A 16,266-nucleotide genomic window follows, 5' to 3' on the forward strand; every position below is an offset into this window, starting at 1 on the left:
CGAGAACAAATCTGGTGCAATGGACCGATGTGCCATTCCTGCATTATATCACAAAGTTTTGCAACACTCTAAACTGGACTTTTTGCATGAGCTTCTCAAATTAAATTATCAGCACGTGACTCTTTGTAGATTTAGCACTTTCCAGATCTTCCACTCAGCGTAGTATTACCAATTTTTCAGCCACGCTCTATTATGTGGACTAAAGTACATCTGTCCAAAGGATCTCACAATTTGGTCCTTCATCTCCTGTCAACAAGCACTCAATGTGACCTCCCAAAGGAGGGAAACTTCACAATATTTGCAGGAACAATAAGCAAATAAAGTTCTTACTTCAACCCCCTACATTTAAAAAGAATGGGGAGAATCTATTACACAGAGTCCATAGTGGAAATTCAAAGCAGTCGTGGAAGGCAGGTTTCTAGACTCGAAGGCACCTGACCATTTTCATTTTCAGCACCTGTATAGATTCAGGCTGAGACATAGGCCTCAAAATAGTCAACATTTCACATGAGCTGCTAACTGGCCAAAAAGCGAGAAATGTCTATGTTACACATGTGTAAATTAAATAATTTTCAGGTCTGCGTACATGTGTAGAACATATCAGCTGAATGTCTGAGGTATGGTGTAAAATCTTTGCTGTTTCCTGGGCTAGGTGTATTAGTCAGTCAGTCAGTCAATCATATTTATTCGGTTTATAGAACCCATAAATTATAAAAGGACATAATTTAAAATATATTTGCAAACATTATTAATGAAAATAATAAAATCCATATACCTTCAAAAGTATACAATCTAAAATGGTCAAAGGAGCTACACTACAATTCATAACCTCTACATTCCAGATGAACTAAACATTTATTTCTACGTATGGCCTGCAAAACAAAATCTACACCCTCACCACAGATCATTACATCTCATAAATTATTCAAGTATATAAGTGCTGGTTTACAAATAGTAAAATTCATATTTTAAAAATAAAAGGTTTCAGCAATTTCCTTCTAAGAGCATTATATGATTTACATAATAAAATAAAGTGCATAGTAGATTGGAGGAATGTCCAACCACAGGGACACAGATGTTTACCCTTATTCCAATGTCTCTTCCTAGGGAATGCCACCTAATGATGAACTACACCTAAATTAAATCTTATAAGTAAATATCTATGGAATGTATTTCAAATATTTAAAACATAGGGTGGAACAACATCCTGATAAACGGTAGGGAAGACGTGGATCAACATAAGCTCACTCTTGTTCTGTAGTAGCGATACGCATTAACTTAAATTCCTTTGAGTAACTATTTATTGAAGCTGGTGTTTGCAAGAGTTCGTGATCGCCCAATTCATTTTCAAAATATTAATATTTTGTATCCAAGGAATCTTCTGGTACCTCTCTCATGAATGCTGGTTCTGGCTTCATCCACACACATGCCAGAGTAGGGCCGGTCTTAAAATGCAGAATGTCTTAAATGAAAGGTAGACCTGTCTCCTTATGTATAGGAGAGCAAGCAAGCCAGGGCCTATATGGCTAGTATTACTCTTGTGGGTTTGAAGCATAGTTTTTTTAGCAAATCTAAAAATGCCTTCTGCTGTGCACAATAAATCAGTTGAGAGACGTTTCTTATGTGTGGTCCAAGAGACTGTATCAGAAAACTGGATCTCTAAATATGTGAAAACTGTTATTTTCATTAGGTACTCATTATTTATATGGTGTGTTTTGTGTTTTTGGCCTCCCCTTACCATAGATCATAGTAAAGCTCTTCTTAAGATTAACCATCAGGTCTCCCCTCTCCATAAATGCTGTGAAAGTATCAATGGATTGCGGGAAATCATTCGATTCTTCGTGAAATCAATAAAGCATCATCTGCATATAAAAGTAAGACTACTTTCTGGTTTCCAATTCTAGGGCTATCCACATTAAGTGACTGCAATTCTGCGTCCACACCATTAATATAAATTGAGGAAAGAAAGGTCACAAGTCACACATCCCTGTCTTGAATCCTTCTTTATTCCAAAAGGTGAAGTATATTCAACCTTGGGACCGTATCAAACCCTTGCAGACAAGTTTGAGTACATACTTGATATGAGAATTACTAGTTCTTCTGGCGCACCTGTTTTCAAGGTCAACCACAACTTTTTATGGTTGACCAGATCAAAAGCACTGCTTAGATTCATAAAACACAAATAAAGGAAGCCAGGTTTAACCTTTTTAATTTTCCCAATAACTGTTAAGGTTCAGTGCTTGTTCTACAATTCCCTAGCCCTTTCTAAAACTGTATTGAGACTCTGTTAAAATCGAGTGCTCCTCGGCCCAACTCTTCATCCCCTCTAGCAGACGCGGTCGGTAGTAGGAGTAACTGCAGGGCGGTGACGTGGGGAGGGGGAGGGGCAGGGTGGGGGGTAGTAAACTATGGATTACGGAGGTTTACAGGTAAGTTAACATATAAAATAATAAAACAAATTTTGTTGCGTGCACAGCATCGCATTTGGGGATCCATATCAGCCTGGCCAACTAGTACAAAATATTATAATGGGCTATTACATAATTGGTCACCCTTATTACCCTTTTAAAAAATTTGGATGATAATAGTCTCTTGCCACCAGGTTGGGAAAAACCCAGCACCTGCTGCATTAAGGATATTAGTTGAAAGTGGGGCCCACAGGACCTTGATGTTTTTATAGACGTCTACAGGGATGAAAACCTGCCTGCTGCTTACCCTTTACAGTTGTTATCTAGGACAGTTATTAATTCCTTCAAAGAGAAAAGGACTCTGGTTTTTGATTTTGATAATTCATTATTTGATATAACATTGTTATCTTGAAAGGGTTAAAAACTTCTGTAAAGTGATTAATCCAAACCCAAGAGAAGGATCATTTATTGTTTTCCAGAACAAGGACACATCATTGGTTTCTGCTTACTGTAAGAGATTACTCAAGGCTTCTTCCTGAAGTTGCTTTTTACTATGGACCATTGCCTGCTTGTGAGTTGCCCTAAGACTGTAAATCTCCACCCTTTCCCTTGATGTTGAATGTATAGCACATCTCAGATTCCTTTGGGACGTTGTGCAAGCCTTTCAAACTAACCCTTGACTTTGAGATTCCCCTCTTGGCATGGTTTTACTAATGCAGAATTGATTGTGTCAGAGATTTTAATATGTGATTGCACAATAGAAGTGTGATCTGCAGTATGGTCCAAGTATATCATTAAATCCTGATGGCACTAATTAACAATAAATTCATCAGGTTTTACACCAGACCATTTCATTCTCATACCCTTGGGTGCCGCATTCCGAATACTCTTAGGAGGTTGTTTTGCATAAAACAAGGGATTCATTGTAAAGATCAGGGGATTGTAGTCAGTCACAGAACATCACAAACATTTATTAGCTTATTATTCAAAGATATAATGTAATTGATTGTCGACCAAGCCCCTCTCCCCGCAAATGTGGGGAGGGGAGTTACCCTATGAATATTACTTTGATCTACTGGATACAAATTGTATTTAGCTAACAACACATTCAATCTTTCACCATACATATTATCTAGAAAGTGGGTTAATCCTCCTCCCCTTTATCAGTAACTCCACATACTTCCTTTTACAGCAGGGGGCATAAAACAATATTAAAGTCCACTTCCCATATAATGATATACTGAGTGGATTCTTTGTGTTAGACTGTATGAACAGATCTAAGTCCTTACCCAGATCCAAAACCACCTCCCCTCAAGTATTATCAAATATATTATTGCAAAAATTGCCAATCATTAATCAGGATTTCCTTTTGACTCCAATAAAGAAAAAAAACTTTAAAAACATCAGTAAAAGAATCTATAAAAGACTTAGAAATTGATAGAGGAAATGCAGCTGAAATTTAGACAGCAAGACCACCCTTTGCTCTCCCTGTCGTGGATGGGCAAGCTGGAGTAGATACTGGTACAAAACCCTTAAGAGAAAGAGGACCTATCACCAATGTCACCTGTTAACATATTATGTGTGCAGGAGCAGCAGGTTTCCGCCAGTCTGTCATAGAGGGCTTACCCGCTATGCCTGCCACATTCCATTAAATTAATATGAGCTCAATAGGTGCCTTATTAAAATCAATTACCAGATCTGATTGTCGAGTTAAGGTGTTACCATTATAATGATGATCATTAAAAGGTTATCTGTCTCTCCTCGCTTCTTTTATGGATTCTATTTTTCCTCCTAAGGAGTCAACCTACCCCGCCCAGAGATTCTTAGTTAGAAAGTCTATTATAAGAACTTAGTTCTTCTGTTACCAGATTATCCCTGGCTACCTGATTCTCATGAAACGCCATATATTGATGAGGCTGATAAAAGAATCCCAAGGGAACAACTTACATTTTACTTATTGGCGAGGTGTTTGACATTTGAGGGGTGGATGGCTTTGTCAATATCTTGGTTGGGAGACACGCCACCTGATCACAGAAGTTGTGTCAACCACAATACTCACGGAATTAATGGAAACTAAGTAAAAAAACAATGATCACATGGAAATCACCACATTCCACTAAAACTCCTTGTGAGACCGATAACCAGGAAGTGGACTTTTTTTTTATAAACCTATACATGCTTAACAGAGCTTAAAAGTTGCCTACTCCATGCAAATGAGATCCAACAACCGCACATCAAATTCAGTTTTGAGATCAGAAGTACTTTCATGACAAGCCCTGAAAATGTCTTCATGATGAAATGTTTTGACTACCTTTGCGAAAGTCCTTTTTAAGAAGATAATAAATAAAGAATTTGTTACGCAAGCAATTCATGGAGTCTGTGCATTGTATCTAGTAATTAATTGAAATGTATGATATTTTATAAAGTGTGTTGTGTAATGTAGTGCTGGACCACAGAAGACTTATGCTTTGTTTTTTTAACAACTTATGCTTTCTGTTTAACAAGGCCGGGAGAGAGAAAATTAAAACCTGATCAGACATGTAATACCTACAATGTTTGAACCATTTGAAATATTACAAATAGTCTGCCTTCGCTCATCTCCAGAGCTGACCAAAGGCTCTTCACATTCCTAGTGTGTCTTACGTGATTTGCATTTGATTTTTATACCTCATTTAGGACATCTTGCACCTGCATTGTAAGCAAAAAGGCCCACACAAAGGCAAAGTCATCATCTTACTTATATGAAATTCCTTTCAATTCTGTCATCTCTCAGTCACGCCTGTAATGTATGTGTTTGTCCATATCTCCTGACAGTGATGACATTTAAAGCTTTGTAAAGTGTGGCTTGCAGTCCTTATGTAGCATAGTATCTCAATCGTGAACTATTTAAGACAGCCCGGAACAGGTCAAACTTTTTCTGTTCGTCAAAAACCTAGCAGAAGTAGGTTAGAGAATATCTCTTAAAGGAGCGAGTCTGTCCTTAGAGAGGCTAGTGAGGAAAACAGACCTATAACTATGACCCTGGCCTCAACTACTAGCTTCAGATCATACATAGAGAAATGTTTGAAATGTTTAAGCTTTGTAAGTTGAAATCTCTCCAATTTAGCAGGAGCTTGATTGTGTCCTTTGAAGTGTAGATTTTTGTGAGAAGGATGTCCAAGAATGTTTGCAGTCAATGGCAGGTCTGAGGGTAATGCCAACATTAATGATAGTTTCAAGCCGATATTGTTTTATTGCAGGGTCAAATTCCGAATATGCCATTTGGTTTGCAAGGCATTATATTTTAAGTTTAATCAATTTATGATTGCACTCTATGGGAGATTTTGTATTGCAGATGGAATGTGGAAGTTAAATTTAAGATAGACTTAGATGTCATCAGCGTTCTGATGGAAAGATATATCAAGATCTGTAAGTAGTTCACTCAGTGATTCAATGTATTCATTGAACAGGGTGATTCAGAAGGGAGCTTTGCGGGATTCATATCAAATAGGCGCATCATCACAGAAGGTTTATGTATTTTTATTAAATGTTTGCAATCAGGAATAGGAACCATATCAAGATGGTTCCTCTCTTATCCATAATGTTAGAGTGAAAAAGAACTTTACTACAGTGTCACTACCTGTGCTTTTGAAACAATTGGTTCCTTATGCACATATCAGAAACCAGACATGTGTTAATCCCAATTCTAGCCCAGTAAAAAATATAATCCAGGTATATCAAAATGGTCATTACAGCCCTTTGCAGAACTCCTTCCTTTCAGCACCTTCAGTACTCAGTGAGGAGCCTTATTACAAATGGTTTTACTTAACCAAACAAACAGAACATACAAATTGCACTGATTTGCTAAGTGACCATCCGAGGCTTAAGCCATGGTGTACCAGTGACATGGGGCCCTCTGTTAACCCTATAATTTCACCAATACAGCCTAGACAAAATGGAAATGAAGCTTAAGATATGAAGTATTGGTAACATATGACATACAAAAGTGGTACAAGTTAACAGAAACCTGTGAGTTGAGATGATGGTTAGTATATCAGAAAATATAGGGAAAGATAGATTGAAAATAGGGGATACGATCTCCTCATGTGACAGATGGGAGAGGTGGAGGCATAGACCACTGAATAAAGGTTTGAGAATGACATTTTGTAGCATGTTGGTACTACTAACATAGTACTATTAACATACTAAATAATGCCATTTGTGTATAGGCCTGTATAGTGGGTAATTTTCAAAGCCTTACTCCTTCCACTTTACACAATCTGAGCAGAGCTCTTAATCCAGTACTGTAATCTCTGCAGGTTCATTTGGAGGGATGTTCATAATGAGTGACATCAAAACCCCACTTCACCCTGGATAGAGAAATGTGTTGCAGTTTCTTTGAGCTGCTATTGTAGTTCACCCATCAACTTTATTTGGAACTCCTGCTTAAAAAATGATGGTGAGCGATGAGCTTGCCGAGATTCAGGGAGAACCATGCTTTGGACTTGCACAATGATTCTTTGCACTGTTACACAACCTAAAATCACTGTATAACACAATACAACTACAGTAGCAATAATGTAATGTGAAGAAATGATTAATACCCATTTACTCATTCAATCACAGAGCCTGAGACTTATGTCAGGGGAATATGTATATAAAACGGTATCCAATTATTCTTCTAAATTAGATACATAGGAAGGAGCCACTGTGCTGGAGAAGACAACTCCTCAATTATGGTTAATTCATTAAGTGCATCACTTGCATTAACTTGTACACATTTAATAATACTGATCAATGTATTCCATTGTGAAAAAATCTAACATATGCCTTCATGAGCATTAGCAACACAGTGAAAGGTAGGCAACCTGTGTTGTAGAACAAAGGGGCGGGAAGTATATCTTTTTGGGACTTTGTGAAGGACACGGATGAGTGGAGGTAATGGGCCTTATCAGCAAAGCAAATTCCCCACAATATGGAATAAAATACTTATTAAAGAAAAAAAATATTAGACACCGAATTGAGGGTAACCATATTTGAAACTGCACACAGCTAGCAAGACCAACTACTGTTCAATCTATAAAGGAATCACCAGAGTGCATTATTTACATCACAAAAGAAATGTTAAATTTGGTTTGCCCCAACAGTACAACTAGATACAGCTAAAAATATCTTTGACCACAGCTTTAAAATTATGCGGTTCACATCCCCAGGAAAGGACACTCTTGCTCTGTCAATATGATGATTGACCATATCACTTCTGTGCTGGCCTGACATAGATAGTTCACAATTGAGATACTATTCCACATAAGGACTGCAAGCCCCACTTTACAAAGCTTTAAATGTAATCCCCATACATCTTACTTCAAAGCTTGGTTTAAAGGGAGTTTCTCAGAACCTGAGATGCACATTGCAAAGGTCTATTTCCAAACCTGTTTTCAAGAAAAACTCCAATCTACTCATATCAAGAGTACCACTATTTGCTAATAGGTCTTTAATGTTGTTGTGCCATTGGTCTTTGCCCATTTACCTTCTAATTTCCTCAGCCTTTTAAATGTATAACCGCCCTTATTCACTATTGAGGCTCCCCACACACGTTTTCCTCTGGTCTTGATACATAATTAATGATGTTTCGCTCTGAAGATCCTGCAACTAAATTTTCAATTGACTTTGTGTATTGAGATGCAATGTACTGCACTTGCAAAGTTGGACTGAGGATCTCCCCATTTGATTTCCCTTCACCAGCACATCATGTTCAATTTAGCCATAAACTTAATACCCATCCATTATTCTACTGGATTTTGGTTTACAACCAGAAATGCCCAGTGCTCTGATTCCCTATGTGATTTCCTCCTCCCTTTCACTCAGGTGTATGTTAGTGGCATAATTCTTTGGGCCCTTCCACCATGTAATGCTTCATTGCCCAGATGTGGCGAAGTATTTGCCTAGTTTTCTTCCTGCATCAGAATATTGTTTTTACATTGATCACCTATCCCTTCTCAATATTACCTTTGTGGAAAGACTGTTCTCTGTTTTTGTATATCTACACACAAGTTGAGATGCAATATCATTATCGCTTAGAAGATGCTGATTAATCTTTGGCATGAGCTACAAATGGTGTTACCACAGTCAGTATGTGGTTGACTTTATGTTTTCAAATACGTATCATTCAGCGCAGTGAAGCCAATCTGAGTGGAGCGTACACTAAATGAGACAATACATAAAAATAATGAGGATTCCCTTCAGTCCATACAGATCCCCACCACTGCAAAACAACTTGTAACTTTTAAAGTTAACCAACTAATTGTTTTTCTTTGTATATTCATGTTTTGCTGTTGTGCTGTTCCCTGTCACCATGGTGAGCATCAATGCTATTATTGGCTTTTACCAGGGGTGTGAGGGACCCACTACGCCCCAACGTTTATTGTTTTCAATAATGAAACACATTTTTCTTCTTTTCATAAAGCCCTGTGGTTTCCTTGCTACACCAATGGCTGTTACTGCTATATAAATCCATCACATACAAAAAATATGGGATTGATGCCCACACCTAAGTTTTTCAGGATATAATCGGGCCAAAGGGGAGAACAATTATAAATAACAGAAAAGCCTTACCCACAAGGCAGTGGCATGCTTCATCATTGGTTAGGCCATTCTGCCCTGATAGGATTTTACCGCCAGAGCGGTCTCAACCTCACAACGAGGGAGCTCAGAATTAAAAGTACTGGAAGGGTGTATCATCCAGATGACACTTACAACTGCCTTAGCGTAAACCCAAAGGGGTTTCTTTTATTCAGAGGGTACACTTTGTCGAATTAAAACAATTTATTGTGGATGTAATTTGAGAAATAATACCTCATTCATCCCTGTGCCAACGTGTCTAAATATGCCTCTGCAGGGTCTCGGGCCTGCATCAGGAAAAGAATGGATTCTGTCCTTGTACAAGCAGAAGAAAAAGACATGAATATGTCTGACCTCCACTTAGTCTATTGATAACACTCTGTTCTTTAGGTATAAATGTCCCTTTGGTCTCAGTGGCGGGCGACTCTTCCTACAGTCAAACATTCGTCAAAGAACATGTCCCAAAGAATACCTATCTCATGCCATCCATTAGTAAATCCAATTAACCTATTGATTGAGGGCTCTGAGTAACTTTAACATTTCATATCCTGTATTTGTTTGAATAACAATGTAAAAAAAAGTAACTTTGTAAAATACACCAGGAATCCATCACTCAGGTGGCTTCCAGGTTGCTGTTGGCTCAATGCATTTGGACCTCAAGGTCACTTAGATACATTTTGACCTCACCTGGTTTTACTGTGGTCACTCCTCTTCCAACACTTTCAACAATTCCAGCACCTTCATGGCCCACAATCACAGGAAACTTTATGTTTGTAATGTGACCCTCAAGCACGTGATCATCTGTGCGGCAAATACCAGAAGCCACCATCTGCAACAATACACAAAGAAATATGTCACCATGCAATGCATACATCTACATGTGACAGTGTATTACAAGAAATGGAACTGCATGTCATAGTCCAAAGCAAAGCTTCCTGGTCAAGTAATGCAGTGTTTTATCAGATGATTAGCTCATCAAGCTAAGCTAAGTACACAAATAGTCATGTAACGGGTAAACTAAACTATATTAGGGTGTACATGGTAGTGGTACTACCTTCTTCAATTCCACGCAAAATCAACACTGTACAGCGTTTCGGTATTTTGTGGCCTGAAGTAAACTTGCTCTGATTGATCTCTTGATAAATGCGCAATTCCAGAATCACTGGAAAATTGATCCATTGCAGCAAAACAGCTCAGATTATAATCTGATAGGGCAAGTAATATCAGAGTGCAATATGTTGACTGGTTGGTCATTATCTAGACATAGTTTCAAATCCCCTCAAAAGCTTAGCCTTAGCACAGCTACTGTTTAGAGAAAAGTATAGTTTAGCTCAGTTTTCAATTAGAAAGAAAGGAATGATGTGACAAATTTGTTTTTTAAATTTATGTTTAAAACTTGATATGGAAGGAACAACCCCCTGCACAATGAGATCATACATATCTCACATTTGTTTGTTTTTATTTATTAATTCGTTCATTTAAATAATCATGCAGAAAAGTGAACCATCACCCACAAGTGAATATCTAGGTGTTCAAAAGTACAGGAAGACCGAAATCACAGTACAAAGAAGTAAGAAGCCTATGATTGATAATAGCTTGATAAAACTAAAAAACAACTAAATGGCCAGATATCTGTTTTAGACAATCAGTCCACAAACTACGAATATTCATGTGTTCAAAATGAGTCGCATATGGTTGTAATTCAAACTACAAAGTCCATCGGTGATAATGCTGAGGCTATATGTTTCAAATATTCCTTTGATATGTATTAAGGTAGAGGTGCTAAATGGGGCAGAATACACAAAAGTCCAATACAGACTATCTGAGGCTATTTAAATTGAAGGTCCTTGATGCATGAGAAGGGAAGCTTTGAGATTATAATGGCAGTTCCAGTTTCAGAACAATGGCAATAGATGCTAGTTGTATACCCAGCACATATGAATTTTTGGATTATGCTATGGCATGTTTTCATGTGCTCTTATTTAAAAAAGCAAAAGACACACAATTGATGGAAGGAATGCAGAACAAATCAAAACATTCATCCCCAGTCAAGAGATCTGGATTAAATCCATCATTATATCGCTCAACATCCCACCGCGGTTTAGATCTGGCCATAGCCAAATCAGTCTCGACCCTGTGCCTCATGTGAACAGTCCAGCCTGAACTGCCAATCCAGGTCCGCCCTGGACCCGAAACAAGCATCCTAGGACCGGTTTCGGGGTTTCACCCCTCATCAGCCAGGTTGCTTGAATCGAGTGGCACAGTGAGCCCGAGACCCACGTCTGGGCATATCCGGCACACTTAGGGCTAGAAAGCAAAAGACACACAATTGATGGACGGAATGCAGAACAAATCAAAATATTCACCCCCTGTCAAGAGATCTGGGTTAAATCTTTTTCTCACCATGACACCCGAGTTTAGACCAGGCCATATGCAAATTAGTCTTGACCCTGTGCCTCATGGGAACAGTCCAGCCCCAACTGCCAAGCCAGGTCCTCCCTGGACCGGAAACAAACATCCAAGGACCGGGTTTGGGGTTTCATCCCATATCACCAGGATAGCTTGGATCCAGTGGCACAGCCCAGGACACACGTCTGGGCATACCTGGCGGACTTAGGGCGAGAAAGCAAAAGGCACACAATTGATGGCCCTCAAGATCTCTTGACTGGGGGTGAATGTTTTGATTTGTTCTGCAATCCATCCATCAATTGTGTGTCTTTTGTTTGTTTAAAAAAAGGCATTTTATCAAAGCAAGGATATAGGGAGTTACGTCTCAGCAGTAATATAGAATCACATTGACGATGCCTTCTGTTGAACAGTAGAGTTGTTCCATTAATAATATGGAATCACTTTACAAACAACTGTGTGAATGTGCATTTATTAGTACAGCTGCTCTTATCAAAATGTTCTTATATATATATTTGGGGTCACCAGTATGTAGTTATAGTTAGGCCATAGTTTCCATAGGAAAAGAGTTTTCTGGTTTGAGTATAACTTTTGCGCCAATTCAAGAACATTCACAAAATTTTCCACAAAAAGTGGCACGCTTTGTCTAGTTCTCTATGGAAAGTTTCAAGGTGATTCGTCAAGCGAGGGGTGTCTAAAAATGTGCATTTCCCATGGGGATTATAGACACTACTACAGCTCGAGGTTGTCAATTGGAATTACACCAAATTTAGCAGAGAGGCAGCTCTTGGTACCAAAGAGCCCTTTATGTGATTTGGTGTAAATCCGTTCAGTAGTTTTCAAACTACTAAAAAAAACTAATTTGTATAGCTAGAAATGTGGATTCTCTGTGGATTCAATAGATCTCATGCTAAGATCTGATTGGCTGACCACATTTCAATCAGGTAGTTTGGCAGCAATTTTTTAACTCTGACTCAGCCGAGTCAAAACAGAAAGTTAAAAAAAAAGAGAAGAGGGCAGGCTAGGAATATCCTTTCCCCCTAGGACTGGTGGTAGGGTCTCACTGGTGGCCAGCCAGGATGGCAGCATTTTGTTTTTCAATTTTGTGGTGAAATCGCAGTGGATCTGCGACTTTACAGACCAAATTGAAAATTGAGCCCCCCGGGTATGTCGGGTTCCAGGGGCGAACTTAAATATATACATTTTGGGGAGAGGGTGTTTGTGGCCCCCATTCCCTTGGCCAATATTGGCCCCGGACGACAGCCTCCTTACTGAAATAAGGCCAATATAATAAAATGGAGGAGGGGGTCTGTGGAGCCCCCTCACCAGGCTGCTTACAGCCACAGGATAATAAATTAATTTCCAGTGGAGGGGGCCACACAGACCCCCTCCAGGGGCTTTTACAGCCTGGGGACCACCATCTCCCTAGGGGCCGGTCTGATTTAACAAAAAGGGTGATGCAGCTGCGTGGCCCCCCTCCTGGGCCATTTTTGGCCACGGGGTAATCCCCAGGGTAGGCTCTAGAATAACTAAGCAGAGAGGCTGTGTGCCCCCCTCCTGGAGCCATTAATGGGTCTGGTTTCCACCACTTCCCAGGGCTAGCTCCCTATGTCACTAGGTGCCCACCATAGTGGACATAGTTTTGCTTGGGGGCAGAAATACCACTAGCCACCAGGGTTTCCATTTGGGGGCATTTAAATTTAGATGGAAGCTACCCCTTGGGCAAGGGTCGCTTCCAAAGGGGTGCATTTGTTTGTTGATGTCCCCCCGGGGGTAAATTGACCTGTTTTCTTGGTAATTTTGCCCCCGGGGGGGCAGAAAACACCACTAGCCACCAGGGTTTTGGTTTAAGGGCACTTAAATTTAGATGGAAATGACCCCTTGGGCAAGGGTCGCTTCCAAAGGGGTGTGTTTTTGTCTTGATGTTTCTGTGCCCCCCGCGGGCAAATTGGCCCATTTTTTGGGCTGTTTTACCGCTGGGAGGGCAGTAAACACCACTCGCCACCAGGATTTGTTTTGGAAGATTTAAATATAGATGTAAGCGACCCCTTGGGCAAGGGTCACTTCCAAAGCGGAGCATTTTTTTCTGGATGTTTTTCTTCCCCCCGGGGGCAGATCTGACCTTTTTTTTGCCTTTCTGACCCACTAGGCCCTAGGGATTGTGTTTTGTAGTGTGTGGAAGCGACCCCTTGGTTTGCTTCTAAAGGTGGTTATGTTTGTGGATGTTTTTTGTCCTTACTGCCCCCGGGTGGGGGGGACAGAAAACCCCAGTAGACACCAGGAATTTTCTTTTATAGGTAATGGAAGCCACCCCTTGGCCAAGGGTCGCTTCCAAGGGGGTTAAAATATGTTTGTGTATTTTCTGCCCCCGACAGATCTGCCCCATTGTTTAGGTCTTTCTGCCCTAGGTGGGTGAGTAAGGCAAAAAACCCTACTAGGCACCAGGGATCTATTTTTTTCCAAGGGGTGACAAATATCTGTCTGTTTTTTTCCCCACCTGGAAGATAGAGTGGCTTGGTAGAAAACCTCACCTAATCCCCATTTTTCTCAGCCCTATTTAAAGGCCCATCTGGCCGATTGACCATTTGGGTAGCGACATTGTGTGTTATAATTTTGATTGTCATATTGTTTGTGAAATGTAATAGTAATTTTTTTATTTCTCTATTTTATTCTAGTTCAAGGCTTTTGCTCTTTAGACTGTTCCAGGTTGCGGTTTTGTTACTGCTGGTTTTGCAGCTTGTGTAGTTGCATGTGCTTGGTAAGAGAATTTTTTTGTACTATTTACTCTAAATTAGTTTAATTTCCCTACATGAATGTGTTTTTTGCAAATGGTGTAGTAATAGCAGTATGTTTGGCTTCTGTGTTTTGAGTGTCAAAATCTTTTTGCACTAGTGCTTGATGTGTACTTTGTTGTCTTATGAGTAATTGGTTTTCTTTTTTCTTTCTCGTGGGATATCGTTGCTTTTTGCTGTGTCTCTTCAGAGTAGGTGCTGGTGAGTGTAGCTATCTTTGGTAAGAGAGTTATATTGTTTTTGAGTATATAGATGTTTGTGCTAAAGCCATACTTTGTTTACTACTTACTTTGCACAGTGTTGGTTGTTGTTGACTTGTTTGTGCAGTCTCCTTTCTTAGTATGGATAACGGCCAGCGGCAGGATTACTGCTGAGCAGTTTGTTGGTATGCTTTTTGAGTCTTCCTCTGACCATGGTTCAGAGACTGACTCTGATTCTGAGGCAGAGGTGGGAGGGGATGATTCAGGCAGTGAGTTTTCTCTCCACATGGAATCATCGGATGATGAAGCTTCTCTCAGTGCGGATGAAGCTAATCTTAGTGCGTATGAAGTGCCTGTGTTGGAGGAGGACACTGATGTGCCGATAGTGCGGCAGGAGGCCTCTGGGCTGCAGCCTGAGGCTGCAAGGCTTCACGTTGCTGTAGTGCAACAAGAGGCATCTGGGGCTGCAAGGCTTCCCGTTGCTGTACTGCGGCAAGAGGCATCTGGGCTGCAGGCTGGGACTGAAAGGCTTCCTGTTGAAATTGCTGACCTCTGGGTTGCCCCTAGCATGGTGCAGCCGGCATTTCCAGACTTTACTGGTGTTCCAGGGTGTAGAGTGAACACTGAAAACTTTTTGCCGATACATTTTTTTCAGTTGTTTATGGAAGATGTGTTTTTGGCAGAGATTGTTGAGCAGACTAATTTGTATGCCGAACAATTTTTGAGGGACAACAGTGCCAGCCTTAAGCCCCATTCTAGAGCTACCCGGTGGACTCCCACAAATCTTGAAGAGATGAAGAAGTTCTTGGATTCAACTTTTTTGATGGGCTTGCTAAGGAAGCCATCAATGTCGTCATATTGGTCTACTAGTCCCTTAATGGCAACGGCTATATTTCCGGCAGTCATGAGTCATGATAGGTATTTGCTTCTGCTTCGGATGCTGCATTTTGTCGATAATGGTTTAGCGTTGCCACGAGATCACCCTGATTGTGACCGCCTTTTTAAGATTCGGCCTGTCCTTGATCACTTTGTTGATCGATTTTCTGAGATCTATGCTCCAGGAAATAAATAGCAGTGGATGAGTCTTTGGTGTTGTTCAAGGGCCGCTTGGTTTTTAGGCAGTACATTCCTAGTAAGAGTGCACGCTATGGAATTAAGCTGTATATGCTGTGTGACAGTAGGACTGAATATGTCTCTAATTTCAGGGTGTACACCGGTAAGGAATCCAGCATTAACCCCCCCTGGTTGTCCGTTCACTTTTGGAGTGACTGAGAAAATTGTGTGGGAACTTGGTAGAGGATTATTTAACAAAGGTCACCATTTATATGTAGATAACTTCTACACTGGTGTGCGGTTGTTCAGGGGATTGGCCAAGTAGGCACTGCTGCTTGTGGCACAATCTAACCGTAAAGGTTTCCCAAAAGAACTTGTTTGTCAAAAGCTTGTGTGGGGACAGAGCAGTGCAGTGCATTGCGAGGAGCTTCTAGCTGTGAAGTTTTCAGACAGGAGAGATGTCTACATGCTGACTACCATCCATGATGAAAGCACTGCACCTGTGACTGTTTGGGATCAGGTTGCTGAAGTGCGCAAACCTGTGTGCTTTTTAGACTATAATAGGCACATGGGTGGTGTTGACAGAGTAGATCAGAGGTTGGACCCTTACGCTGCTTTTCGTAAGGCTTAAATTTGGAATAAGAAGTTGGCTATCCATCATTTCCACTTGGCAACCTTTAATGCTTTTGTTGTGTTCAAGGATTCTTGTCCTAAGTTAAAGATGACTTTTGCTAAGTTTCAGGAGTCTGTACTAGGCAGTCTTGTTCTAGTGGAACAGGCGAGTGTTCCTAGAGTTGGAGTGGTGGA

At 40.3% G+C, this 16,266-nt stretch overlaps 1 protein-coding gene across 2 annotated transcripts in view; it reads right to left on the reverse strand.

Moving 5' to 3' along the window:
- Nucleotides 1–16,266, reverse strand: part of LOC146866271 (alcohol dehydrogenase 1-like) — a 306,192-nt gene that overhangs the window by 151,494 nt on the left and 138,432 nt on the right. For both annotated transcript variants that reach the window (XR_014970817.1, XM_085635185.1), the window contains exon 3: nucleotides 9,696–9,837. Coding sequence is in view for 1 of the 2 variants with exons in the window: in XM_085635185.1 (XP_085491311.1) it covers nucleotides 9,696–9,837 (142 nt within the window). In the remaining variant the exon portion in view is untranslated. The remainder of the gene's footprint in view (nucleotides 1–9,695; nucleotides 9,838–16,266) is intronic.

Source organism: Triturus cristatus, chromosome 2_1 (assembly GCF_964204655.1).
Source record: "Triturus cristatus chromosome 2_1, aTriCri1.1, whole genome shotgun sequence".
Classification (NCBI taxonomy): Eukaryota; Metazoa; Chordata; class Amphibia; order Caudata; family Salamandridae; genus Triturus; species Triturus cristatus.